At 38.2% G+C, this 26,101-nt stretch overlaps 1 protein-coding gene across 3 annotated transcripts; it reads left to right on the top strand.

Moving 5' to 3' along the window:
• The first annotated feature begins 3,683 nt into the window (after positions 1–3,683).
• SLC40A1 (solute carrier family 40 member 1) lies at positions 3,684–24,262 on the top strand. 3 transcript variants are annotated; one of them, XM_074399365.1, is made up of 10 exons: positions 3,727–3,744; positions 3,862–3,931; positions 5,043–5,190; positions 5,695–5,762; positions 10,138–10,297; positions 12,501–12,616; positions 13,640–13,766; positions 19,248–19,493; positions 20,306–20,953; positions 22,655–24,262. In XM_074399365.1, the coding sequence occupies exons 3-10, from the start codon at positions 5,148–5,150 to the stop codon at positions 22,966–22,968; spliced, it is 1,722 nt and encodes a 573-aa protein (XP_074255466.1). In that variant the 5' UTR covers positions 3,727–3,744; positions 3,862–3,931; positions 5,043–5,147; the 3' UTR covers positions 22,969–24,262. The 3 variants fall into 3 exon arrangements, with proteins under 3 accessions (XP_074255465.1, XP_074255466.1, XP_010349879.3); XM_074399364.1 differs by having other exon boundaries at positions 3,684–3,931; XM_010351577.3 differs by lacking the exons at positions 3,727–3,744; positions 3,862–3,931 and having other exon boundaries at positions 4,825–5,190.
• The last annotated feature ends 1,839 nt before the right edge of the window (positions 24,263–26,101 follow it).

Consider the following 26,101-nt stretch of genomic DNA (forward strand, 5'->3'; position numbering starts at 1 on the left):
TGCAGGGGTGTTGTGAAAATAAGATAATATCTGGTAAGCACCTTGTGACATACCTTCCACTTGTATAGTGCTCCAAATACATGGTGTTTATTGTTTTATATATGTGGCTCAATGAAGATAATACTGCAATGAAATATTTCTGACAGACATCCTTGGGAGGGGCCTTCATACTGTATTTTTAACTTGTCTTGAATGCTGATATAATTACTCTAGCCAGTATTTCCTAATTGTGTTAGAGAAGAGGGCTTTGTCCAGGTCACATGATAAAAGTCTTTATAGTTCTAGGATTTTCCTTATTACACTATTGTGTGAACACAAATTCAAGGAACCAAGACTAAGGATATTGTCTAGGAATTTTATGACTGTGAGACGTCATTATCTTTTACTATGTTGCACTCATAATTGACATGCTGTAATAATTGGGCATTTTATGATACTTGATAAGGCAAAAATCAGCAGTATGGAAATAGCATTTACTAAAAAAAAAAATGAAAACAAACAAAAGAAATAGAAGAGCAGACATAATGATTATACCACTAAGAGGTTGGGGTGGGGAGGGAGCTGGAAGCAGGGACTCTTGCCCTGGAAATATGAACTATGTCCCAAATGAAACATTAAGGAACTCTGAGCTTTTTGACAGCAGTGCAAATTGCAAACTTCATGAATATAAGTGTATGGCAAGCTTAGTAGGGATCAGCTTCAAGGTACTGCTTAGAAACAGTGTAGAGTGTTTGAAAGGGAAGATTGAGGATATGAGAATGTATAGATGCATGAGGTGTTCTGTGCTCTCTTCTGTGAGGGGCTTGCAATCAAATTGCAGTTGAAAAGAGCATCAAGAAGACGAGCTAAAATGACTGAACACTTGAGAAATCCATCCCTGTTTATACAACCTGAGGATGCTGCCCTATTACTGAGCAACATCTGGAGAATGTGAAGGGGATACTGCTGTGGTGATAGCAAGCATTTGTCTTGTGCTTTATTGAATTCAGACAGAATACAGAACAGACTTAACATTGCAACATGAGAGAGTTAGATTAGACAGCAAAAGTAACAATCCATGGCAAAAGTTAAGAGACGGAAATATTTATTAAGTGGAACATGTGTATTTTCCGGCTATACATGAAGAAAACCAAACAGTTAATTTAGTTCCGTGTTTTAGTTTCCAGTTAGTGTAATGGACAAGATTTCTCTTTTCTTCTTTCCACAGTCTCTTTCTATTTGATTAAGATCTCCTGAGACCACGTTTGGCCTACATTTATCCCAATCAATACCATTATAGAAAAATGAACTTTTCTGTTAAGAATATATCTATATTTACCTTAATTAAATATATATAAATTATTGATTAAATATATTATTGATTATATTAAAATATATATTAATACATTGTGTTCAATATATATAATTATTGATTAAAATATATCAATTATATATATTGATTAAATCTGTATTTAATCAAGGTAAAATTCATGTAACATAAAATTCACCATTTGAGCCATTTGAGACACTTTTATTATTTCACAGTGTGGTAAAACCATTGCCACTATCTATATTCAGACCATTTTCATCACCCCAAAGGGAAACTCCATACCCATAAAGCAGTCACTACCTATTCTTCCCTCCTCCCAGCCTCTGAAAACAACCAATGTGCTTTCTGTCTCTATGGATTTGCCTTAGAGTATATTTCTTTTGAAATCTCCTGAATTCTGTATTAATTTTTCCAACTAGAAACCTTAGATTACTGTGTATATTTGTATTTGTGTGTCTATGTGTATGTGTGAGAGAGAGAGAGAGAAAGAGAAAGAGAGAGAGAGAAAGAGCGAGCGAGAGCGAGCACACTACCAATGAAAGCCAGTGTTCATAAGAAACGTCTCAAGGTCAAATCTATTTAAAATATTCAAACAAAATGAAGACATGGGAGGATATTTATCTTTCAATAGGATGACTGTAATTTAAAGCAGATGTTAGACTTAAACTTCTCAAGAGTACATTCGGTCATAGATTATAGAAATATAAATCAGTTCTTGAAAATTATGTGTAACACTGAGAAAGATTTTTGAATGGAAACATGGCTTTATAGCTCCTAAGTTAACATAAAAACGTTCACATCCAACAGAAGCACTATCCTGGATTTAAGCCCTTCCTGTAATAGCTGGTGATAACCCTATTACTTTTTTCTTCAGAGCAGTGGAATAGTGACCATTCTTTATTCTGCCTTTGTCCTGGTGAGCACATCTGATATGGCAGAGGAAACTGAGGATGCCTGACCGGTAAGTGAAAAGGCAGCATAAAAACGAAATGATAAAAACCATTTTTATTTCCCAACCATAAACACTTTTAATGAATTTTAAATAGCCACATACATTTTATTCTGGCTAGAATTTTTAAAAAGTTGGTTAACCTAGTTACAAACTTTAAAAAAATGTTAAAAAAAATGTTGAAAATTTATTGGAAAATGGTTTTTAGGGCATCTATTATTTTTTTGTAAGCTGACTTAAAACTTGTATGCCTTTCTTAGTTATGATTACATTGATGGGAAAGTTGTATAGTCTGTGTTCTCAAAAACATGTATACGGCTTTTGGAAGAAATCTTAATTTTCAAATGGTCAAATGTTTTTCAGAAGGAGGAAGAGCTGGTGGGGTCTTGTGATTAAAGTGGTACTTTGTAATCTAGAATGTCAAGGCCAAAAGATTTCTGTCATTTTGCACTTTCTGAATATTTTGAGGATTTTAATTCTATTTTCATTTTCAATTCCTTTCGTTTTCATAAGCCCCAACTGACATATCTTGACTATTCTCATTAATTAGTATTTAAGATTCCCCTTCCATAGTTCATTCACTGATTTTAATGTCATGAACCTTGCTTGTTTTCTTTCCAAAGTATCTTTCCTACTTGTTTCACTGCAGCGTCCCATCTGTTCTTTATAACATTCTCTCCGTTTTGGATTCTGTGGACTCCTTGGTGACAACGGAGAACAGAGACTCCATATTACATTTTGAGGTATACACTGACTTAGCTTCTCTTTCCACAAATACTTCTCAAACAGTGTCTACGAGAAGTAATTTTTTTTTTTTTAACCAACCGAACTTTTAAAAAGCCACCGGGAAGCTGGGGACAGCATGACACACCTTCTTATAACATATAAAAATTAATGTAAAGCACTTAGAGGTCCTTGTTGCTGAGACACGCTGTGGCAAATGTGCAAACTATCATTATCCTTTGTTCCTTGCTTCAGGACCTATCAATAAAAATTCATCTCTAATAAGGGATCCACATAAAGTAAGGAGTTTATTTACCAGTTCACTCCTTCACTTTAGTTCACTCATCTGAGTATACTTTGGCTTATTCTCAAGGATGCATGGATAAATGACCGTATGCTCCAGCATCAGCAAACCAAAACCTCTCTAAATTGGGAGAAAGAACTTGAATATCCTGTGAAAGAAAGGCAAAAAGAGGGCTTGAAAAGGAAAAAAAAAAAAAAAAAAAAAAAAAAAAAGGTAGTTAAAGGCGGTAGTTAAACTGTAAAGCCCCTATCTCTACCCTCCAGACCACATCCCGACGGCATCCAGCTGCACCCACCCGTAGACCTTTGGGGCTCCTGATTGAGAGTGCAGATAGAGGTCACATATGCGTGGCTCCCTTCACTGCTGGGTGTCAATGTGCCCTGAGCTCAAGGTGTGGAGGTTGGAGGTTCAATATGTAGGATCCACTCCCGCGATTTTGGTGAGATTGAGAAGGATAAGGTAACCGGCGGGCCAAAGGGGCTAGTATGCGCCAGGGGTTTCGCACAGCAGGAGAGAAACGAAGTCAACCAAGGCTAGAGTCTGGTGTTCTTTAGAGTCATTCACCTCTCCCTGCAGGAGGCCACCGAATGGCTTTATCTGGACAGGGACAGATCCAGAGACACAACTGGGATAACCGGTATTCCTGGTAAGCCTACCACTGGGGCATTTGGAGTTAGGTGGGAAGGGACGCGCGCGTGGGGGCGGGGTGAGAGGGTACAGAAGGAGAGGGAATGATGGTGAAGGGCTTGTTAGGGCTGCAGCGTCCTCCTTGTGTCTCCAGGACGGATCTGGAGGACCCGGTTTGGGGACAGGGGTAGGTCTGTAACTCGCTGCGGGACTTCACTCTTGCAAGCCTCCGTCTGCTCCTCTGAAGAAGGCTGGACTCTGATCTTTGCGCTCCCTTCCTGCCCTTTGATTCTGGTTCTTTGAGGGAAGCGCTGCTATGCAGTCCGGGGAAGGAAAGACATTCTCTGCCGCAGGCGGGCCGGAATGGGAAGGCCGGGAAAGCGGCCTCTGTGGCATGAATTATATTTATTTAGATACCTATATTAAAAAATTATTTTCATTAAAAAAGGAATCCCCACCCTCCGAGCTCGTACTGGAGCTTGGCACTACGACCGTCCGGCGGCCTCCCTTCCCCTGAACCGCCAGGCAGCCGGTGCGCAGCGCTTTCTTCCAGCACCTGCCGCCTGGTTTCGCGCAGAACCTCCCGACAGCGCCCCGCCGGCTGCACGCGCCGTCCTCTCCGTCACAGCCCCACCGCCGGCCCCCGGAGGGAGGGAAAACGCGGAGAGTGGAACGGGTCGAGGCGAAGGTCCCCGCAGCCCGCGCAGGGTGTCTGCGGCCGGCTGGACACTTGCGCCCCAGGCGGGCGACTCCTCCCGGGAAAGGCGTGGAGACGGCCCGGTGCGCAGGGTTGACGGGAGCCCGCCTCGCGCCGCGGGGACGCCCGGGCGGCTCCGAAGGGGACGGGGCGGCCCCTGTCGGCGGCCGCAGGGAGCTCCGCCCCCGCCGCGGTATAAGAGCTGGGCCCGGCCCCCCGCGGCGGCGGCGGCGGCGGCGAGAGCTGGCTGGGGCGTCCGCTCGGCTCGGACGGCCTGCTGAGCCTCCCAACCCGCTTCCATAAGGCTTTGCCTTTCCAACTTCAGCTACAGTGTTAGCTAAGTTTGGAAAGAAGGAAAAAGGAAAACCCCCGGGCCCCTTTTCTTTTGCCAAAGTCGTTGTCGTCTTTTTGCCCAAGTCTGTTGTGTTTTTAGAGGTGTTATCTCCAGCTCCTTGCACTCCTGTTAACAAGCACCTCAGCGAGAGCAGCAGCAGCAGCGAGAGCAGCCGCCGAAGAGCCAGCGGGGTCGCCCAGTGTCATGACCAGGGCAGGAGAACACAACCGCCAGAGAGGATGCTGTGGTGAGTGGCATGGACCGAATGCGGGTGGTAGAAACCCAGGCTGGGCTTTGGAGACAAGCAGCTCCACACAGGTTCTGCAGGCATATGGCTCTGCTGTTAACCATAGCTTTGTAAAAGATCCTTTGATTCATATTTGTGGACGTTAAGGAAGAAAGGAAATTCAGGATGTGGGAAAAGGGGCTTGCACATAGGCACTGTTGGAGTAGACTGAGCGGTCTGGATTGCCTTGTGTAAAAAAAAAAAAAATGTTGAAACAAGAGTTTCTTCACTGTATGTGAAATGTGAAGTTGGGCAGTTATGGACTAGGTCATGTTGAATTTAAGTGAATGGTATTAAGTGAATGAAATACCTCGGTTCATAGGTAACTTGATGAAACGTACGTGGTGTGTCCCGCAATGTAGCTTTTAATAATCATGTTCTAATAAGATCAAAGGGGTAAGCATTCTGCCCTCAGCTCATTAAGTAACTAGGATCGCTTTTTATCTCCGGCTTGTGTCTTTTCAGGATCCTTGGCCGACTATCTGACCTCTGCAAAATTCCTTCTCTACCTTGGCCATTCTCTCTCCACTTGGGTAAGTGAGAATACGCATTCTTACAACACAGTTGCGCAATGTTTTATTTCCTCTCGTTCCAGCCATTTGTATTAAGCCAACTACCAGTTTTGCCAAGCAGTTAAAGAAATAAATCATCCAAGTACACATGCTTTAATGAAAACATTATTTACACTATTATTTCCCCATGAGTGTTAGTTAATGCAACTAAATTATCAGATCATCGTAGTTTATATAGACAACTATCCAGACAAGATTAACAAAGAAAGGAATATTTCCTTTGTTTTTAAATTGTATGTTGCATTAGTAGCCTTAGTAAATAGACGTATCTGCTACATAAAATGGATGGATGTGTCACATACCTTCTCTTCACATTTTAAAATCATGTAGCACCATGAGAATACAATAGGTAGAGTGACTGACTTAGGCCAATAATAGCATTCTAAGATTAATTGAAACATAAATGACTCCCCAGAACAAATATCTGAGTGACAAAAAATTCTGGTCTTTGAAAACGTTATCTACAGTTAGATAATGTTTGGGGCATCCAAGGCTATCTTAAAAATTATCATCCAGTGAATATCAGTAATGGATTCACAGTTTTTCCTCTGCCTTTCTAGGTAGTGTTGGGAGAGACCTAGTGTTTCTGTAGGTCTGGGCTCTTAAATTCTCCCCCAAAAAGAATAACCTAGAATGATGCTAGATGTATGTTTAATAATGAATAGAATCTTTAACATTAAACAATTATTCTTATTATTTAAAAGCAATAAAACTGGCCGTATTCTGTTCATGCCTCATATATGTTTAAAAAGAACTAAATAGATAAAATTTTCAGAGTAAATTTTTTTTAATGTTATTTTCCTTTTACATTGGAAACTTCTATTGGATCATCCTTAAGACATGGATGGAAACCACTGTAAGAGGAAATCTATAGCCAATGCCTTTGAGAAATTGTTAAGCTACATTATTGGCTCTCTAGGAAATAGCAGTTTATAGATGACATTTTAGAAATGCAAGCTCCTATCTTACCAGCGGCTTACGCAGAGATGACTGCAAATAGATGTAAACAAAGTGGAATTGGTGTGAGTTTGTTTTAATTCCACAGCTGATGATGCTAAGTAGAAACCTAGTGAAACAACCCTTAATAAATCTAGAGCAATAGTTTGTTCCTCCAGTTTAATTCAATAAATATTAAGTATTAAAAACAGGTGATGGAAATAGTATCTGAAATTCTCAGCCTGTGGTGTGGCCTTGCTCTTAGAGGAAGAAGATGCCTCACTTCCAAATACTGATTATGGTTTATGTGACCTTTGGTTAATGGGTTAGGAGGTCAGATTTGCCAGAAAACAAGTGACGCCTGGTTGTTCTGGGAGGATATTTTGTCATGTTAATTAAAAGTCTCACAAGAAAGGTGACAGATGCTTATCCCAACTTTACAGTCAGTCAAGCAAAGGAAATTCTCATGAGAAAGTAAAGAAACAGCAGCAACTACAACCATATAAGGTTTAGTGGATTTTTACTCCTTTCTACTGCAAAGGAGTGCAAAAGAGGAATGTCTCTAACACTAGGTAATTATACCTTTTGTGTTTTGTCTCTTATGTGGCAGTCTGCCTGATTTTATTACAACAAAAGATTTATGTTTCTGTAGTGTGTGTGTGCACATATGCATTTCCCTGTCCACCCTGCCACATCATGATTTCCTATACAGTGAACTTAGGGGCATTGGAGTTTAGGGTTCCTCAGGTTAGTTTTGTGTGAGGTTGAATGCCTTTTATTTCTGACTTCATTTTTATCTGCCAATGGATCAATACGTTTTTCTCTGTACTATCAAAATACAAGGTAGTCTAAGAAGTGGATCCTGACTAGGTGCAGTGGCTCATGCTTATAATCCCAGCACTTTGGAAGGCTGAGGCAGGAGTGTTGCTGAGCCCAGGAGTCTGAGACCAGCCTGGGCAACATAGGGAGGCTCTGTCTCTGCGAAAAATTTTAAAATTAGCCAGGTGTCATGAGGTACACCTATAGTCCCAGCTGCTCGGAGGCTGAGGTGGAAGAATTGCTTGAACCCAGGAGTTTGAAGCTGCAGTAAGCTGTGATCACACCACTACACTCCAGCCTGGGCAACAGAGCAAAATGCTGTCTCAAAAAACAAGCAAACAAAAAAAAGTGGATACTATTGTCAAGGAGCTTATAATACAATTTAGTATGGGCTTTAAAAGGATGGGCCAGTTGCTTATATCTTATATCATTATCTTATAGACTCTCCACTTAAACCCCAGTATATCTGCCTTTCTTGTGCCCTCGCTTCCAACAGGCCTCACTTCTTTGCCCATGGAGGCCTTTGTCGCCACCAGCTCCATCCTACTTTATATTCCTCATAGCAGCACATGCCCTGTGCTAGATTTGCTTTTGGTCTCTGCTCACCGGAATGTGAGCTTCATAAAAACATGGACTGTGATTTTTGTGGGCTGCTGAAGCTCCAGTGCCTGCAAGTATTAAGTACATAGTAGCCACTCAGTAAGTATTTATTAAGTGGATTAAGGACCATGATCATTCATTGACAGTTACTAGGTTTGCCTTCAGCTCTCAGGCCAGTGGGGGTACATGGACACATAACAGGTCATCCAAATTTGGTAAGAATGGGTGGGAAGGCAAGAAATGGAAATAAAGAAGGATGGTACTTGGCCAAGATTTACATAGACTTTACCCAATTCTTGGGCTTTTTGTGAGCTTAGAATCTCTTGCTTCTTAAAGTCTAAACCTGTTGGAAATTGGGGTAATGGCAGCAAATCTGTCCATCAAAGAGGTGGTATGACATACAAAAATAAGCAAGAGACAAAACTTTAATAGCATTTCTTTTGATGGCCTGCTTTAAAGGACTCACAATTTAAAAAACAAGAGGAAGAAAAAAAGAAAGAAGCAACAGTATTAGAAAAGTGTTTCTTAACATGTATGTAAAGAAAGAAAATTCACTCACAGAAGCAACCTATCATTTGGGACATTTATGTGTTTTTGTCTTTTCCTTGAGAGCTATTCAGAGGATTGGAGAGTAGAATAAAGTACCTCCTGACTCCCCACCCCATTTTATTCTAATCAAATCTAAATTTGCTTTTCAGGTTAAAGATTAAGTAACAGTTCCACCCCCACTGCCATTGTGACAATTCAAAATTACTCCGGACATTGCCAAATGATCCCCGGGGAGGTGGGGTGAGGGTAGGAAGAACAAAGTCATCTCTGGTTGAGAACTACTGGTCTATACTAAGTTTCTTATAAATGATTGCTAACACACATCAATTTTCGAATGTGTAAAATTGTTATCTTGGCCTCATTAAGTTTTTAAAATCATTTGACATGCCAGGATAGTACTTGCTTCTAATACATGGATATTTCATGAAGATGTTAACAGACTTTGGGAAGAACTAGGAGTATAAGTATTTCCATAGTGTAAATCTATGAGGCCTGGAATTTGGTTTCCTATAGTGATTCCCAGAGATAAGTTATGATAGAATATGGTTGTCCTCCTTAATGTTAATTTCAGAAGTCAGGGATGGAGCCTAAAATCTCATAATAAGGTCCATTATAGATTTTTGATGACATTAATTTGCCTAATTTACTTAAAAGTTTCTGTTAAATCACATTTCATGTAATGAACTCCAAAATTCCCTGTATTCTCTGGAGTTTATGCAAAGAAATAAGTACTTTTTTTCCCTTTTCAAAACTCATCTGTATTAAAATGTTAATGTAACTACTTACTTATGCATTTATTTCTGACATCACTGTTTATGTGGTGCCAGAATTTGCCCTTATTGCTCTCCTCTTTCTGATCACTCTGCTGTTTTACGACTTTCAAATTATGACTTTATGAAATCTCACAGGTTTTAGGATATTAGGTGTAGAGGAAACTTAGAGATCATATGGTCCTTTCCTATCATTTTACAAATTGGGAAACTGGCTTTTTCTTGATGTTCAAGGTATAATTTGTGAATTATACTGTAATTCATTTCTGGTCAAAAGCAAATGACTTTATGCCTCTGCAATCAAGGTAGGCAAATTCCAGGCCCCAGGAGAAACCCGGCACACAGGAGAACAAGTTTTATCTCAAAAAGCCATCTTGGGTCTGGAAACTGCATTTTGTTTTCTAGAATGACAAAGAGAATGTACGGTTCATTAATATTATGCCTTTTCAAGTTTACTTAATATTTGGGCAAGAATGTTTTCTATTGTGCTGGGATGAACAGTTTTAACATCTGATCATTATTCAATCTAGGAGTAATTATTGACTTTGAAAGTCTCATAATGTAGCCAGGAAGTGCCCCTTTGATAAGGAAGCAAACTTCCTGAGTACAATAGACTAGAAACAAACAATATTCCATCAAAACATTTTCTCTTCTTATTTAAGGGAGATCGGATGTGGCACTTTGCTGTATCTGTGTTTCTGGTAGAGCTCTATGGAAACAGCCTCCTTTTGACAGCAGTCTACGGGCTGGTGGTGGCAGGGTCTGTTCTGGTCCTGGGAGCCATCATTGGTGACTGGGTGGATAAGAATGCTAGACTTAAAGGTGAGTGTTGTTATATAATTAAGCCCTTGTATCCATGGGACCAATGCCTGAACTACCTCCATAACAAAGGAAACAACAAACTAAGAGAGCAACAACCGTGACCAACCCAGTGAATGTCTACACACCACACCTGAGGGAGGAGGCCTTAGATGGCACCACCTCTAGATGGAGGGTCCCATGGCTCCCACACAAAGTTGGGATGCCTGGACATTGACCTAATAGATTTTTTTTTTTATTCTTTGGCTATTCATGCATTTTATATGTTAATGATTAACCTTGTAGCACTTTTCTGAGAACCATGTTAAACATTAAAAGTTTGCTTAACTTGGGCTTCCTTTCTATGACTTGCACTGGAGTCCCTTTAGTGTGATGTTCCAGAGACAGCTGTAACATCTGTTCTTTGGTTACTATGCTTCATGCAAGAGTGTACGTAAGGAAATTGAAAACTATAGATTCAAGGGAGAACAGTTGAGCGTGGATCACAAAGAGCTGAATTATAAATTTTGTAGAGAAAAAGAAGAAATAATAATATACTGATATTTATTCTAAGCATTAGTACTGAAATTGTGTCATTTTGTACGGGAGATAAAGTAATTGAGCAACTAAATTATCTAGAATATAAGGGAAATATGGATAATCATTCTGGGTAAATTTTCTTGAATTGCTCAATGCCAAGACCTTACCATATCTGACTTAGCTGTTGGCATAAAACTGAGGTGTCATTCTTTCAGTGCAGGATGACGGCTTCTGGACACAGAGCAACAGGATTATCAAATTCCAGGACCTGATGCTACTAGGACAATAGTCAAGATAAACATATTTCTGCTTTTAGAATAGACCAGAACACATATAGAAAAAAGTTCTGTAACCTAGAAAAAAATTTACTTATTTGCATCATTATACGTAGAAACACAGGAATATTATACACAGAAACCTTTAATAATTTTTGAGCACTGCAATCCTAGATTAGGAAAGAATATTGAACTGGATGAAGAAAAGTGGGGTAGGATAACAATTTCCCACTTATCCTATATAATTGCCTCATATATTACTCTTTATGAAATATTTTCCTGATACCGCTAGGCTGAGTTTACCATTTCTTTCTGTGTTTCCCTGAGGCTCTTTGTTAACACCTCTGCTGTTGCACTTACATAGATATAATTATCTGTTCACATATCTTTTCTTTTTCTGTTCTGTAGGGTCCTGAAAGCTCAGAACCTCATTCAGTTTGCATCTAATCCTTATCCAGTGAATGAATGGATGAAAGAATTAATGAATTATGTGGTGGGATTTTATTTCAGACTGGGCTTTCAGAAAGTGTTTATTTTGTCTTGGGTCTTTGATATGACCTTCCAAGCAAGGATGAACTATATTATCCTTGAAGACAAAAGCTGTAATTATCCCTTACATGTAGAACTTTATATTTTCCAAAGTGCTTTCATAAGTATTTTATTTGAGCATCATTATGACTCTATAGAGTAAGGAAGACAGGTATTACCATCCTCACCTTATAGATGCAGGCATAAGAGACATTAGGTATCCTGCCCTAGATCATCTATCTGCTGAGTGGCAGAAAAAAGGCTACCAGATATCTTTATTTGTCCTTACTCCAGTGCTTTATCTATATGGGTGTCTCATAGTAAGAGAATTGCCATCTGAGATGGAAGGGGTAGCTTAGAATTTCATAGCAATGGCAAATAGCATTAGTATGCCAACAGAAATACACTGCTGCTTTATTCTTGGCAAATTTTTGTGTGTCTTTCCTATTTATCTATACCATATTATCAGATTCAGCCTGCCATATAGGAGGTTGTGGATTTCATAACTTCCTCCTTAACCTCCTACATGTTCCTGTTTTAGCTGAAGCAACAAAGAGCTGAAATATGGATCATATCTATATCATACTACAGCTCTGTTTATATTCAGCTTTCAAGAAGATAAACTAAATGAAAATGTGGTCATTATGACAGACTTTAATGAGCAGAAAAACTTATACTTCATTTTGTTTGCATGTTTACTGGTCTGGTGTGATCCTCTGGGTCATATTGGGAGTAGTTGAGGCAGGATTGACTTCAGAAAGGTTTTCTTTTATCTTGTAATTATTATGTTGTGCATTAATACAGTAGAACAATGATGTGAGGATAAGAACAGTCCCAGTGACACATTTTGATGTAATGAACACTTTATCTCATCCTCTGCACAGTGGCCCAGACCTCGCTGGTGGTACAGAATGTGTCAGTCATCCTGTGTGGAATCATCCTGATGATGGTTTTTTTACATAAACACGAGCTTCTTACCATGTACCATGGATGGGTTCTCGTAAGTTCTCAGTGAGATTCTTCATGACAGAAAATTGAATATCTGGTAATAGTAAAAAAATGAAAATACTTTGAAGGCTAGGGAGTGTCTTTTTTTTTTTCTTTTGATAGATGTGACCTTTTAATATTGATTTCTGTGTCTACTGTCATATCCCCTATAGTTTGTTTTGTTGTTGTTTTGCCCACAACAGGCACTTATTAAGTATTGTTTGAATTTAAATTTTGTCCTATTGGTTTTTAATGGCATTTCTAAGAGTTTACTATAGAATTCAGTTGTTTGTTTTCAGCTTTTTAGGGACCTATACTTTGTGCTATTTAAGAAATATTATTCATATGATTGTGTTCCTCCAATAATAATTGTTACTTCTGTTTGGGAATGTCAACTAGATAGCTATTCATGTTGTGATTTCATAAGAGCTTGATGGAAAAGAGGAGAGCCATGGGGTGTGGTAGAAACAATGCATTTGGTGACATATTGAATCTTTTTATGTATATTTGGATTGATATTACCGAGTCACAAAGCCGGGTAGGACTTTAGAAATCTTTAAGTCTATTCCCTTCATTTTGTTGAAAAAATTAAGACAAAATGACATTAGTTGATTGCTTATTGTCATGCAACTAGAAAGTGTCAGAAGTCTGACTTAAATACAGGTGTTCTCAATTCTCCTTCAACATTCTTTTCAAAGGCAATATGTGTGGGAGAAATGATCAAAACCACCACTGTCTTAACATTTTATGGTAACTGTATTCACATGACTATTATAATTTTTGTATTATGTATATTATGTATATGTATAAATTTTGTATTATGATAACGATGATATAGATTAGGACATTATGCACCTTAACTTGACTGCTGGTATTCATTGTTTCATATGTATAAAGTAAAATTATTTCTTATAAATGAAATTAAAATAATTTTTTTATTATTCCACCAAAGACCATTTTAAACTACATTGTTTAATGTCATATGTACAGTGTGGTAAATTGACATTATAACTCAATTTTTCCTGTCATTCTTTAGACTTCCTGCTATATCCTGATCATCACTATTGCAAATATTGCAAATTTGGCCAGTACTGCTACTGCAATCACAATCCAAAGGGATTGGATTGTTGTTGTTGCAGGAGAAGACAGAAGCAAACTAGCAAGTAATTTGGTTTTCTCTTTCAATTAAATGGGCACGTTAGGATTCACTTTAAATCAGTGGTGATAAATGAGGCTGTAAGCCTTTTATTTTTGTTCTGGGTATTTTTTAAGGAACCATAAATTGAAAGCATGCTTTCTTACCTTACTGTCAGTTTTAGTGCTAAGATTTATCCCTGTTATGAAGTTAACTTATAGGATAGTTGTCTTCTCTTTTATCCTACCCAAACTTGGCAAATGGAATAACTTTTTATTTCCTTTTTCAAAAAAAAAGAAAATTCAATCAGCTTTCTAAATGTTAATACTTAGAACAGTGAAAATCTGACATGAAATTTCACTGGTCATACCTATGAATATTATTACTGGTGTTTATCAGTCATACAGATATTATTTTTCTCTAAACTAAATGGAAAGAAGTTAATTGTAGAAGAGACTCTAGAAGTTAATTTCTTCTAACTTAAAGTTATAATATATAACTTCTATTACATTATGTACAATGTAATATAATTGCTGTTACAAATACCAAATAAACAGAAGATAGAATGCAGTTTTTAAGAAGCTTACCATCTTAGTTACTCATTGGAAATACAAACAAGTGGTCAAAGAAAATCTGAAGAATGCTTACAAAGCAACGTGTCCTATTCCATCAATATTACTTAGACTCAGAATAACCTCCCCCATTCATTATTCCCTGCCTTCCCCTCATAAGACACACAGATACAATTTGGACTGATAATTACACAGGGTAAAGAAGGAAGGGTACACCTGCCTACCCGTCAGATCAGCTGATTCATCTCTGCTGATTACTGAGATAGTGGGTGCATTGCCTAACTATCCTGACAGACAAGTAAACCATTCTTGATTACTTAAATGGCTTATCCCAGGATACAGAAGGAAAGAGTATGTGCTGGGGTTAGCAGGCAGCTTTGTTTGGACTATTTGGTTTAAAAAGAAGAAAGGAGGGGTGAGTGAAGGAGAACAAAGTCTGTGGAAGGTCCAGAAGAAGAATTTGCCTGAATCATCACTTTGTGGTAGCAGTATTATCATTGAGATAGAAATTCCACAGTGATTGATTTAAAAGATGGTGTGTGTGTAAGATGAGTTTAGCATGTGTGAATCTGTATCATAGGAAATTCTCTCGTGCTAAAAATCATGATTCTCATTGACTGTTCTCCCTGTGATCATTTATAATGAGGAATAATGTCATGTCTTTTTTGTCACATTGAACTAGATAAGACTTTGTCCTTCTTTGCTTACTTTCTCTTTTTAACACACTATTTAAAGCATATAAAATATATCCATGTTTTAAAATTCAAAGCATACAAAAGGATATATTTTGACAATAGATCACATATGTATTTGTTGGAATATATTTAGAGGAGAATGTTGGCTTTTACAATGATTTTTCTTTAATTTGTGCAGCAGCTATAGATAAAATGAAAATAAAATAAAATGATTTTATTTCACTTAACTGATCTTAACTAACTTGACTCTGTAAAGTCTGAAATATGAAAAAGAAAGTTAACCAGAATCTTTAACTTATCTATCTATCTATCTATATATACACACACACACAAACTCCCCACATAACTCTGTGAGATTTTTCTATGACGTGACGTCCAAGAACAACAAAAATATGACTGGTCATTTTTCAGCTGTCTCTCTTTATATTATGAATTACTGCAGAGTAGAAGAATCTAGCCAGTCTTTTTCTAACTTTCTGAAGTTTTTCAAGTGTAGGAAAGGAAGTGAGATGTTTGTTGAACTCTTGTCCACTCTACGTTAACTTTTATTAAGTGGTGCTCTTTCAAAGCCAGCCAGCAGTGTGGGCTGGTGGATTAAGTGAAGGAAAACTTTCTGCATGTTTCAAAACAAGAAACAGAAACTTCTTTAGTTCTGAAGGTCAGAAAGTGTCTAATAATGGATTTTTTCTGCCATTTCTGCTATTGGAGAGTTAAAGGAGAACAGAGAGAAAGGAGGAGGATAAAGAAAAAATGGGAGAAAGAAGGGGGAAAGTACATCTAGAAGGGACTCCAGCTACTGCCCTGGGTTCCTGTGAGGTTGTGTCTCTGTACATAGACCTACCTACTCCAGCCGGGAATGATTTGTGTTTATGCAGGCTGATTTTTGAAGTTTCTTTTGAGGATCACTCTTTATTAGTATCTTCTGAAATTTTTCTTGCCCATCATTCTAAAAAATAGTTGGCCAGTTAGCTTGATCAAGTACGGCAGATAAATACTGTGTTTTTGCAGTATTGATTAAAAATTGATTTCATATATGAAGTAGACAAACCTGCTAGCAAATTAAAATTTTTTTCTATGAAATGTAATACACCTTTTGTAATAGAAGTAGTTATTTAATGTTATGTTCTGTGCCACAGCTGTATCTGAGAACAGTTAAATTGGAATCAAATGAACACATATTTGTGTGCTTCTGTAAGACTAACTATAAATTGGTAAAGAAGATATATTTGCATATTCATAAGACTGATTTTTTTTCTAGCCTGCTACCAGTAAAATGATTGTCTTTTGTTTTAAATCCATTCTGCATCAGAAAAATAAAAACTGTTTTCTAATATAACATTTCTAATGACACCTACATATCATTAACTTCCTAAGTACAATGTAAAAGATGGAAATTGGTGACATGGGGAAGCTCTATGAGCTCTTGAAAACTGAAATAGGGAAAGAGTAAGAAATAATTTTAAGTAAAACGATTTGTTGTCGTTGCGGTTCTGAGACTTTAAGATTCAAGTATAAATTTTCTTTAGTTACTTGCTCTTTGGATTCCAATTATCAAGTTATTTGGATGAATTCCACACTTCTCTGTTGGCATATGAGTTGGAAACTTATATGTAGTTAGTGGGAGGCAGACGGTAATGAAGCCTCTGCAGAGGCGGTCAAGTGTAAGATCAATGAAGGCTGCCTTTGCCTCTCAAGTGAAAGGTGAAATATGTCAAAGTTCTCCTGTTATCATATATGTGTTATATACTCATAGGACTAATTGGAAAGCAATTGAGAACCAGGAAGAATTACAAAGGAATAAAGGCAGTTTTCTGTTAATGTACACCTTTGTCATGTATTGCTTTTCCCTTAAGGTAACTAACCCAAATGATTGTTTAAGACTTGTCTCACGAATTTCACTCTGTTCTGTGACAGCGAATGAGAAAGTAGATCACTTGCTTTTTGTTCTAAAACTTTTGGTTTTAGTTATTTTTATTATTTTTTTTTACTGACACATAATTGTACTTATTATGGGGTACACAGTGATGTCATGATACTTATAGTGTGTAGTGATCAGATGAGATGGAGATACATCTTCATCATCTCAAACATTTATCATTTCTTTGTGTTAGACATTTGTTTTTTTTTTTTTTGAGACAGAGTTTCGCTCTTGTTACCCAGGCTGGAGTGCAATGGTGCGATCTCGGCTCACCACAACCTCTGCCTCCTGGGTTCAGGCAATTCTCCTGCCTCAGCCTCCAGAGTAGCTGGGATTACAGGCACGCGCCACCATGCCCAGCTAATTTTTTGCACCTTTAGTAGAGACGGGGTTTCACCATGTTGACCAGGATGGTCTCGATCTCTTGACCTCGTGATCCACCCTCCTCGGCCTCCCAAAGTGCTGGGATTACAGGCTTGAGCCACCGCACCCGGCCTTGTGTTGGACATTTTTTAACTTCCTTTTTATTTTGTTCTCTACCCTGACTCAGGTATACATTCCCATAGTCAAACTCTAGACCTTGTTATCACCACTAAATTCTCTCCTCCCATATCTCAGTCTTAGGCATCCATATCTTGAAAAACCACCTTCTGTCTTTCCAGCAACTTCTTCACTACCAAAGCCTCAACAATCCATCAATGTGGTTGGCACCTACAAACCATTCTTTCCACTGCCTTTTCACTGTCCATGACCTCTCTCTCATCTCTTTCTTATCCAGCTTAAATTTCAAGGCCAGTCATGATTGTATGATCATCTTCTGGTATATACCCTCAGCTCAGTTGGCCTCTCTACTTTTGTCACTTTTGTCTGGTAAGACTATGGTTAAATCCAACTCTCCACAGTAGAGTATGGCCAGAAAAAAAACACAGGACCTTGCTTAGTATTCTCACTTGAGGTTCACGGCCACAGAGTTGGTCCTTTCATGCTTCCAGATAATCACACTTTTTTCTCTGGTTCTCTTCTTCTGCACTTTCCTAGAGGACCATTTCACAGTTGTTTCTGCTCTCTCATCACATGTTCAGGTCCTCCTCCCCTATCCTTATTTTCATCAGTGGGAGCTGGCTTGGTATTTTGCTGCGAAAATGGAGGAAATGAGAAGAGTGCTTCCATGTGATCCTACCATCACATCTCTTTTCCTACCTGTACCTGGCCTCTACTCTTGTTACTATTAATGAATTGTGTTCCTGTCTAAGAACAACTCATCCATTTATGCAGTAGATTCAGATTACATCCCTTATCTACTGTATCATTTCAGGCAGCACTTAATCATGCTCCAATTTTGTTCCTCTTCAAAATCCCTATCTTTACCACACTTCCTTCTCTGCTACTCTATTTCTTTGTTCTTCTTTTTGGCAAAACATAAACAAAGGACTTGTCTATTTCCAGTTCTGTTTTTTGGGCAGTACTTGGCTTTCCATAAGGCCATGGGAAGCATTCACATTGTGCTCCAGAATAAGACTCACTGAAAATACAAACGGTGTCCCCTAGGGTTGGCATTGGTCTCTTAAATCAGCTTTATTCAGGCATTGCTCATATTGTTCTCCTTTTTTGAGGTCCCCAGAATCTTTCACGTGACCAAGCTAGTGTTTCTTCTCAGTGCTTCTCTTTGCTCTGATGCTCTGTTTTGCAGTGAGTCCTTCTCATACCTTGCCTTATTTAGAACATTCCCCTGAGCACTCTCTGCCCTTTTACTGCATTACTTTTTACCATAGTATTTAATAAACATCTGACATATGCAATGTATGTATATGTGTGTATACATATAAATATATATACAAGCATATACACACATATATATACAAGCATATGTGTGTGTGTATACATACACACACACAGACACATACATGCTTGTTGATTTATTGTCTTTCTTTTCCTGTGAGAATGTAAACTCCATGAAGACAGGGAAGGATATTAGTTGTTTTCTTTATACTGTTAAGAATTGTTGAGAATGATGCCTAGCTTATAATAGGCATTTAACATACATTTGTTGAAAAAAAAAGTAGAGTCACTATTGTATTCATTTTAAAACCTGTTAGTCTGATTTATGCAATCCCAAGAAAGTTGTCATTTTTGAGGCAAATTTAGTGGGACTTGACCCAAACAACAAATGCTTTTCTAACAAAATGGTTTTCTTACAAATGTGCTTTTAGAAAATAACATTTTAGGAATCTATTCTCGTGGTTTACAGCTTTGTATTGTGTAAATGGGCAGTCTGTCTTCGATGGGTTTGCACATTTACCTGCCTTTTTCACCTGCCTCCCTAGATATGAATGCCACAATACGAAGGATTGACCAGTTAACCAACATCTTGGCCCCAATGGCTGTTGGCCAGATTATGACATTTGGCTCCCCAGTCATTGGCTGTGGTTTTATTTCGGGATGGAACTTGGTATCCATGTGTGTGGAGTACTTTCTGCTGTGGAAGGTTTACCAGAAAACCCCTGCTCTAGCTGTGAAGGCTGCTCTTAAGGAAGAGGAAACTGAATTGAAACAGCTGAATTTACACAAAGGTAAACTAAACACAGTGATTACTCCTTTTATTCTCATGTTCAGACCTTAAATGTTGGTGAAGAGCAAAACTATTTTGAATTCATATCAGGTTTTATTACCAGTGAGGGCCGGATGAGGTTAAATATATTACTATGGTAGATGAAGCAATAACAGGTTTTTGAGGATCTGGAGGAAAAATCTGGGTTGAATATGGTGGGGTTGGAATGGGTCCCCTGGCCCTCTTCCTTGATGTGAGCAGTAGTCATAGCGGTTCCATTAGTTGAGAGATGGCTGGGCAAAACTAAGTCATAGGACTGGGAAAAAAGTGGGGGAAAAAATATCGGGAGAATCCCTTGAAGTCTATGAGGAGGGAGTTGGGTGGTCATTTGTAGGACAGTAGAAGAGCGTGAGGACACACGCTGGGTACTTCACAGGGAAGAGGAAATTGGGCTTCTGAGTAAATGGAATCTTCTACCCAGCTCTGCAGGGACCTAAAAAACAGTATGCTGTATTTTCTAAGACAGTTTTTATATGTTATCTGGTAAGTTTTCCTGCCGTTTACTTTGGTGCGAATATAATTCCTAAGAGCAAGAGAGAGAGAAGAGAAAAGAGGGATAAATCAATAGTATTTTGTTTATTTAACAAAAATGCATTTGATGATTATTCCTTGGCTGTAATTCTTAAATTATGAGTAAAAGAAAATACGTTTTATAATGTATAACCAAGGGTACCCTTGGGGGAGGGGAATTGGAGAAGGAAAAAGTACTATTAATAATTGGCTTTTATCTCCGTATGTCCTTCCCAACAAAATAATAATACCTTTTATTAACAGATACTGAGCCAAAACCCATGGAGGGAACTCATCTAATGGATGTGAAGGGCTCTAACATCCATGAGCTTGAACATGAGCTAGAGCCTACTTGTGCCTCCCAGATGGCTGAGCCCTTTCGTACCTTCCGAGATGGATGGGTCTCCTACTACAACCAGCCTGTGTTTCTGGCTGGCATGGGTCTTGCTTTCCTTTATATGACTGTCCTGGGCTTCGACTGCATCACCACAGGGTACGCCTATACTCAGGGACTGAGTGGTTCAATCCTCAGTATTTTGATGGGAGCATCAGCTATAACTGGAATAATGGGAACTGTGGCTTTCACTTGGCTACGTCGAAAATGTGGTTTGGTTCGGACAGGACTGATCTCAGGATTGGCACAGCTTTCCTGTTTGATCTTGTGTGTGATCTCTGTGTTCATGCCTGGAAGCCCCCTGGACTTGTCCGTTTCTCCTTTTGAAGATATCCGATCAAGGTTCATTCAAGGAGAGTCAATTACACCTACTGAGATACCTGAAACCATTACTACAACTGAAGTACACATGTCTAATGGGTCTAATTCTGCTAATATTGTCCCGGAGACAAGTGCTGAATCTGTGCCCATAATCTCCGTCAGTCTGCTGTTTGCAGGCGTCATTGCTGCTAGAATCGGTAAGAAATCTTTTTGTATTTTAATGAGCTAAGTATGAACTAAAATGTCTTTCTGTAATGTGGGTTCAGAGAATCCATTAATAATGATCTGAAATGTTCTCTAAATATTAATTTAAGCAGAATCCACTATTAATTGTGAAATTATTTTCTGTATTTGTACTTTATATTTATTTTTTGTTGTATATTTTATAGTTTGAAAACCTGTATTTGTTACCTTATTATGTACATATACTTAAAACATGGTTCAGACTTGAAAATTTTTTCTAAATGAGTATCTTAAATGTTACTTTTTTTTTTTTTTGAGACAGGATCTTGCTTTGTTACTGAGGCTGGAGTGCAGTGGCACAATCACAGCTTATTGCAGCCTTGATCTCCTGGGCTCAAGCAATTTTCTTCTTCAGTCCCCCAAGTAGCTGGAACTACAGCCATGCACCACCATGACCTGCTAATTTTTGTATTTTTGTAGAGACGGGGTTTTGCCATGTTGCCAAAGGTGGTCTTGAATTCCTGAGCTCGAGCGATTATTTTTTAAATGTAATTTAATTTATAAAAGATATTAGCTATATCAATTATACTGCCACCTAGTAAAATCTTGATATTGCAACAACCCTAACAAAGAAACGGTAGTTTAGTGACTATTCCCATGGGACAACACTAAAAAGTAATGTTTCTGGCTTTAAAAGAAGATGTGAAAGTAAGAAAAAAAATCCTTCAAAGGTTTTCTCTAGCTGATATGTACTTACACAGTTTGCCACACAAATGGGTTTTACAGCCCTGGAAGGAAACATAATGTAAAGACTTCTTGCAAAGCAAAATTTAAGTAATCATTAATAGAGTACTGATGAGTTATCTCTGACTGAATTCACTCTTGAAATGAAATTGTATTTATCTTGTGATACAAAGCAGTTCATTAATTTATTGAGGATATTAATTTCCAAGCAAGACAGCTTTATTGTATGGGCTTTAGAACTCTAGCAGTAATGTAACAATGGTTTAAAGTTTCCTTACACTTGACTGGGTGTGGTGGCTGATGCCCGTAATCCCTTGGGAAGCTAAGGTGGGTGGACCTGAGGTCAGGAGTTCAAGACCAGCCTGGTCAACATGGTGAAACCCCATCTCTACAAAAATACAAAAATTAGCTGGGCATGATGGGGGGTGGCTGTAAGCCCAGCTACTCGGGAAGGTAAAACAGGAGAATCACTTGAACCCGGGAGGCAGGGGTTGCAGTGAGCCGAGATCACACTACGGCACTTCAGCCTGGGAGACACAGCAAGACCCCATCTCAAAAATAAATAAATAAATAAATAAATTGAGTTTCCTTGTACTTCAACCATAACTATATATTAGGTCATTTGAAACTTTAAAAATAATGGTACTTATACTGTAATAGGATTCATTATGTCTCTGATTGCAAAGTTTTGTTTGTGTAGTATAAATAATTACAGAAAAACAGAACTAAGAAGTTCATAGACTCAACTTCTTTTTCTCTGATGACTGTAAAAATCATTTATTGAGGCATTAATAACCAAATTTTTTTTATGAAAAATAATTCTCTAAGGCAAGGCTATGATATATATAAGGTGACTTAAAGGCAGTTGGGCTAAAATGTATATTTTGCATATGTCAACAGATTTTTATCTGTAATTTGAAATGTAAGCCTGTAAACTAAAATCTAATCTTTTAAAAAATATTTTATTATAGGTCTTTGGTCCTTTGATTTAACTGTGACACAGTTGCTGCAAGAAAATGTAATTGAATCTGAAAGAGGCATTATAAATGGTGTACAGAACTCCATGAACTATCTTCTTGATCTTTTGCATTTCATCATGGTCATCCTGGCTCCAAATCCTGAAGCTTTTGGCTTGCTCGTATTGATTTCGGTCTCCTTTGTGGCAATGGGCCACATTATGTATTTCCGATTTGCCCAAAATACTCTGGGAAACAAGCTCTTTGCTTGCGGTCCTGATGCAAAAGAAGTTAGGAAAGAAAACCAAGCAAATACATCTGTTGTTTGAGACAGTTAACTGTTGCTATCCTGTTACTAAATTGTACAGAGCACATGTGCTTATTTTGTACTGCAGAATTCCAATAAATGACTGGGTATTGCTCTCTTTTTATCACAGCTGTGCCTTGAGAACTAAAAGCTATTTAGGAAACCTAAGTCAGCAGAAATGAGCTGGTTAATTTCCCTATGTTTAGGCATGGAAAAAAAAATTGGAAAAGAAAAACTCAGTTGAAATACGGAGCCTATAATGATAACACTGAATTCCCCTATTTCTCATAAGTAGATGCAATCCTACGTAAAAGAGTGGTTAGTCATGTGAGTTCAGTTATTCTCTGGCAGATTCTTATCTGTAACAGAATTCAGATATGTCAGTTTTCTGCAAAACTCACTCTTGTTCAAGACTGGCCAATTTATTTTTTTGCATCTTAGTTATATTTTAAAAACAAATTCTTTAAGTATGAAGACTAAATTTTGATAACCAGTGTTATCCTATTGATCCTATTGATCTTAAGGTATTTACATGTATGTGGAAAAAGAAAATACTTAACTAGAATTCTCTAATAAGGTTTATGGTTTAACTTAAAGAGCACCTTTGTATTTTTATTATTGGATGGGGCAACATATTGTATTAAGCACATGTAGCACTTCAGAGCATGGTTATCATGTAAGCTGCAGGTAGAAGCAAAGCTGTAAGGTAGATTTATCACATGATAACTGCATACGGACTTCAAATATGTCAATAGTTTGGTCATAGAACTTAGAAGCCAGAAGCTACACAGAAGGGCAAGAATCCTACTTTAACTCATGTTACCATCATTAGTGATCTCTCTGTCTAGAACGTGGGGGTGTAAGCCTTCAGTCTGGCAAGTTACATGTAGAAAGCCCACACTTGTAAAGGTTTTGTTTTACAAATCATTTGATTTACTTTTAACACACTCAGGTAGAATATTTTTATTTTTACTGTTTTATACCCAGAAGTTATTTCTACATTGTTCTACAGCAAGAATATTCATAAAAGTATCCCTTTCAAATGTCTTTGAGAAGAATAGAAGAAAAGAAAGTTTGTATATATTTTTAAAAATTGTTTTAAACGTCATTTTGCAACATATCTGTACCAAGATGGTACTTTGCCTTAACCGTTTATATGCACTTTCATGGAGACTGCAATACGTTGCTATGAGCACTTTCTTTATCCTTTGAGTTTAATCCTTTGCTTCATCTTTCTACAGTATGACATAATGATTTGCTATGTTGTAAAATCTTTGTAAAAAAATTTCTATATAAAAATATTTTTAAAATCTTGATTTCTTTTTCCTGAATTCTGTTCCCCAATTATTTAACAAGGTTTTTGTTACAGAACATCTGTTTTGGATAACATGTTTTTCTCTGTAAAGGGCTACAGTGTCACGGTTTTTAGTCTTATCTCCCTGTTCACATTTCTGGTTTATGGTGGCCTGGATAAAACTGTAGCAAACATGAGGCCCAGCACTCTTTCTTTGACCTTGAATATGCTACACTAAGTTCTTTTAAGTTCTCACTTCTGTGTTGCCTTCTGTTCCTTGGAGATGATGGTATAAACCAACCCTACCTACCTTTCAAGTTACCTGATTGAATCAAATAAGCGAAGCCATGTGGAATCATTTTGTGACCTACAAGACAAGGTAGCCTTTTTACAAGAGGTTGACCTTAGTAATGAGGGGGAGCTGAGGATAGATGCCTGCTGGCTCTAGAGAAAATAGAACTACATTCTACATAAAGGAAACTTTTACTGGGGACTTGATCTAAACTGTGATCAGTCCTAGGGATGCAGGTTGGACTCAGACATAGTTGATCAGAGTCTCCTTTCCTTTCTCCTAAAATTGGGACCTTGAGAGTATTTGGCATCACCCTGCAGCTACTGATCTGCTCATGATGTCCGTGCAAACTAGATGCCTGTTAGCTTTGGCTGCTGTCTTGAACTAGCTGTCTGCTCCCTCCCACAGGGGTCAAGGCCGGGGTTAGAGATCTGTCCTGAGTGTTTGCAGCTGTAACTGAAGGCCTATGACCTTGAAAAATGAATAGAACCACATTAGCAAGGGGAGGCTTCAGCTCCTAATATGGGCATTTTGTCAGTCTGTGCACCTAGAGAGAGAGGCCCTGTGCAGGAAGAAGGAGCAGGGAGCTGAAGTGTTAACAGGAATTTTTACAGCTGCTGCCCTTACCTTTGTAGACTGCGGCTCAGAGCAGGAAGAGGAAGGAAGTGGAAAAGAAACACTGCTGGTCTGGACAGACTTTGTTGTTTACTTCCTTAGACCATGGAAGCAGGGCGGGGGTAGGTGCTGTGTGGCTGTGTCATGGGGGTACTTCTAAATATGGGGTCAAACTCAAATAACTGCAGAGCCAATTAGGTCACAAAAATGAATGAAGTAGATTTAGAAATTGGAAAATATTTATTTTACATGTAATTAAATTTTACAATATTATTTAATTTTGTTCTCACTTAAAAACAAATTCATTACATTATTTTCCTGCTTTTCTCTGTTGCATGCCTTCTTACTGTTAAGTTGAGTCTTTCAGCATAGATACCCTTTGTTTGCATAGTAAACACAGGTAAATCATCTTCATTTCTACAAAGAAATATTCCCCTTTTTTGGAAACATCTTGCCTGCTTGATTTTTTTTTTTCATTTTTCCCTACTCTTTAAGAAAATAAGAGTGTAAATAAGAAGTTACTTTCCTTTAAGACAAAAGACAGTGCAAGAGCCATGTTAAATGGCACATGGCCCTGGCAGTCCTATTGGGGTGGTAATAGGGTGCATGTGGGTCCTGCATTGTCAGATCTTTTGATCTTCAAAGAGGAGCTGGGGATTCTGGAATCTCCAATTTTTTTGTTTTTTTTTGTTTGTTTGTTTTTTTGAGATGGAGTCTCACTCTGTCACCCAGGATGGAGTTCAGTGGCACCATCTGGGCTCACTGCAAACTCTGCCTCCTGGGTTCAAGAAATTCTTGTGCCTCAGCCTCCTGAGTAGCTGGAAGCTAATTTTTGTATTTTTAGTAGAGATGGGGTTTCACCATGTTGGCCTGGTTGGTCTCGAACTCTTGATAGCAGGTGATCTGACTGCCTTGACTTCCCCAAGTGCTAGGATTTACTGGTGTGAGCTACTG

The sequence above is a fragment of the Saimiri boliviensis genome, chromosome 5 (genome assembly GCF_048565385.1).
Source record: "Saimiri boliviensis isolate mSaiBol1 chromosome 5, mSaiBol1.pri, whole genome shotgun sequence".
Lineage (NCBI taxonomy): Eukaryota > Metazoa > Chordata > Mammalia > Primates > Cebidae > Saimiri > Saimiri boliviensis.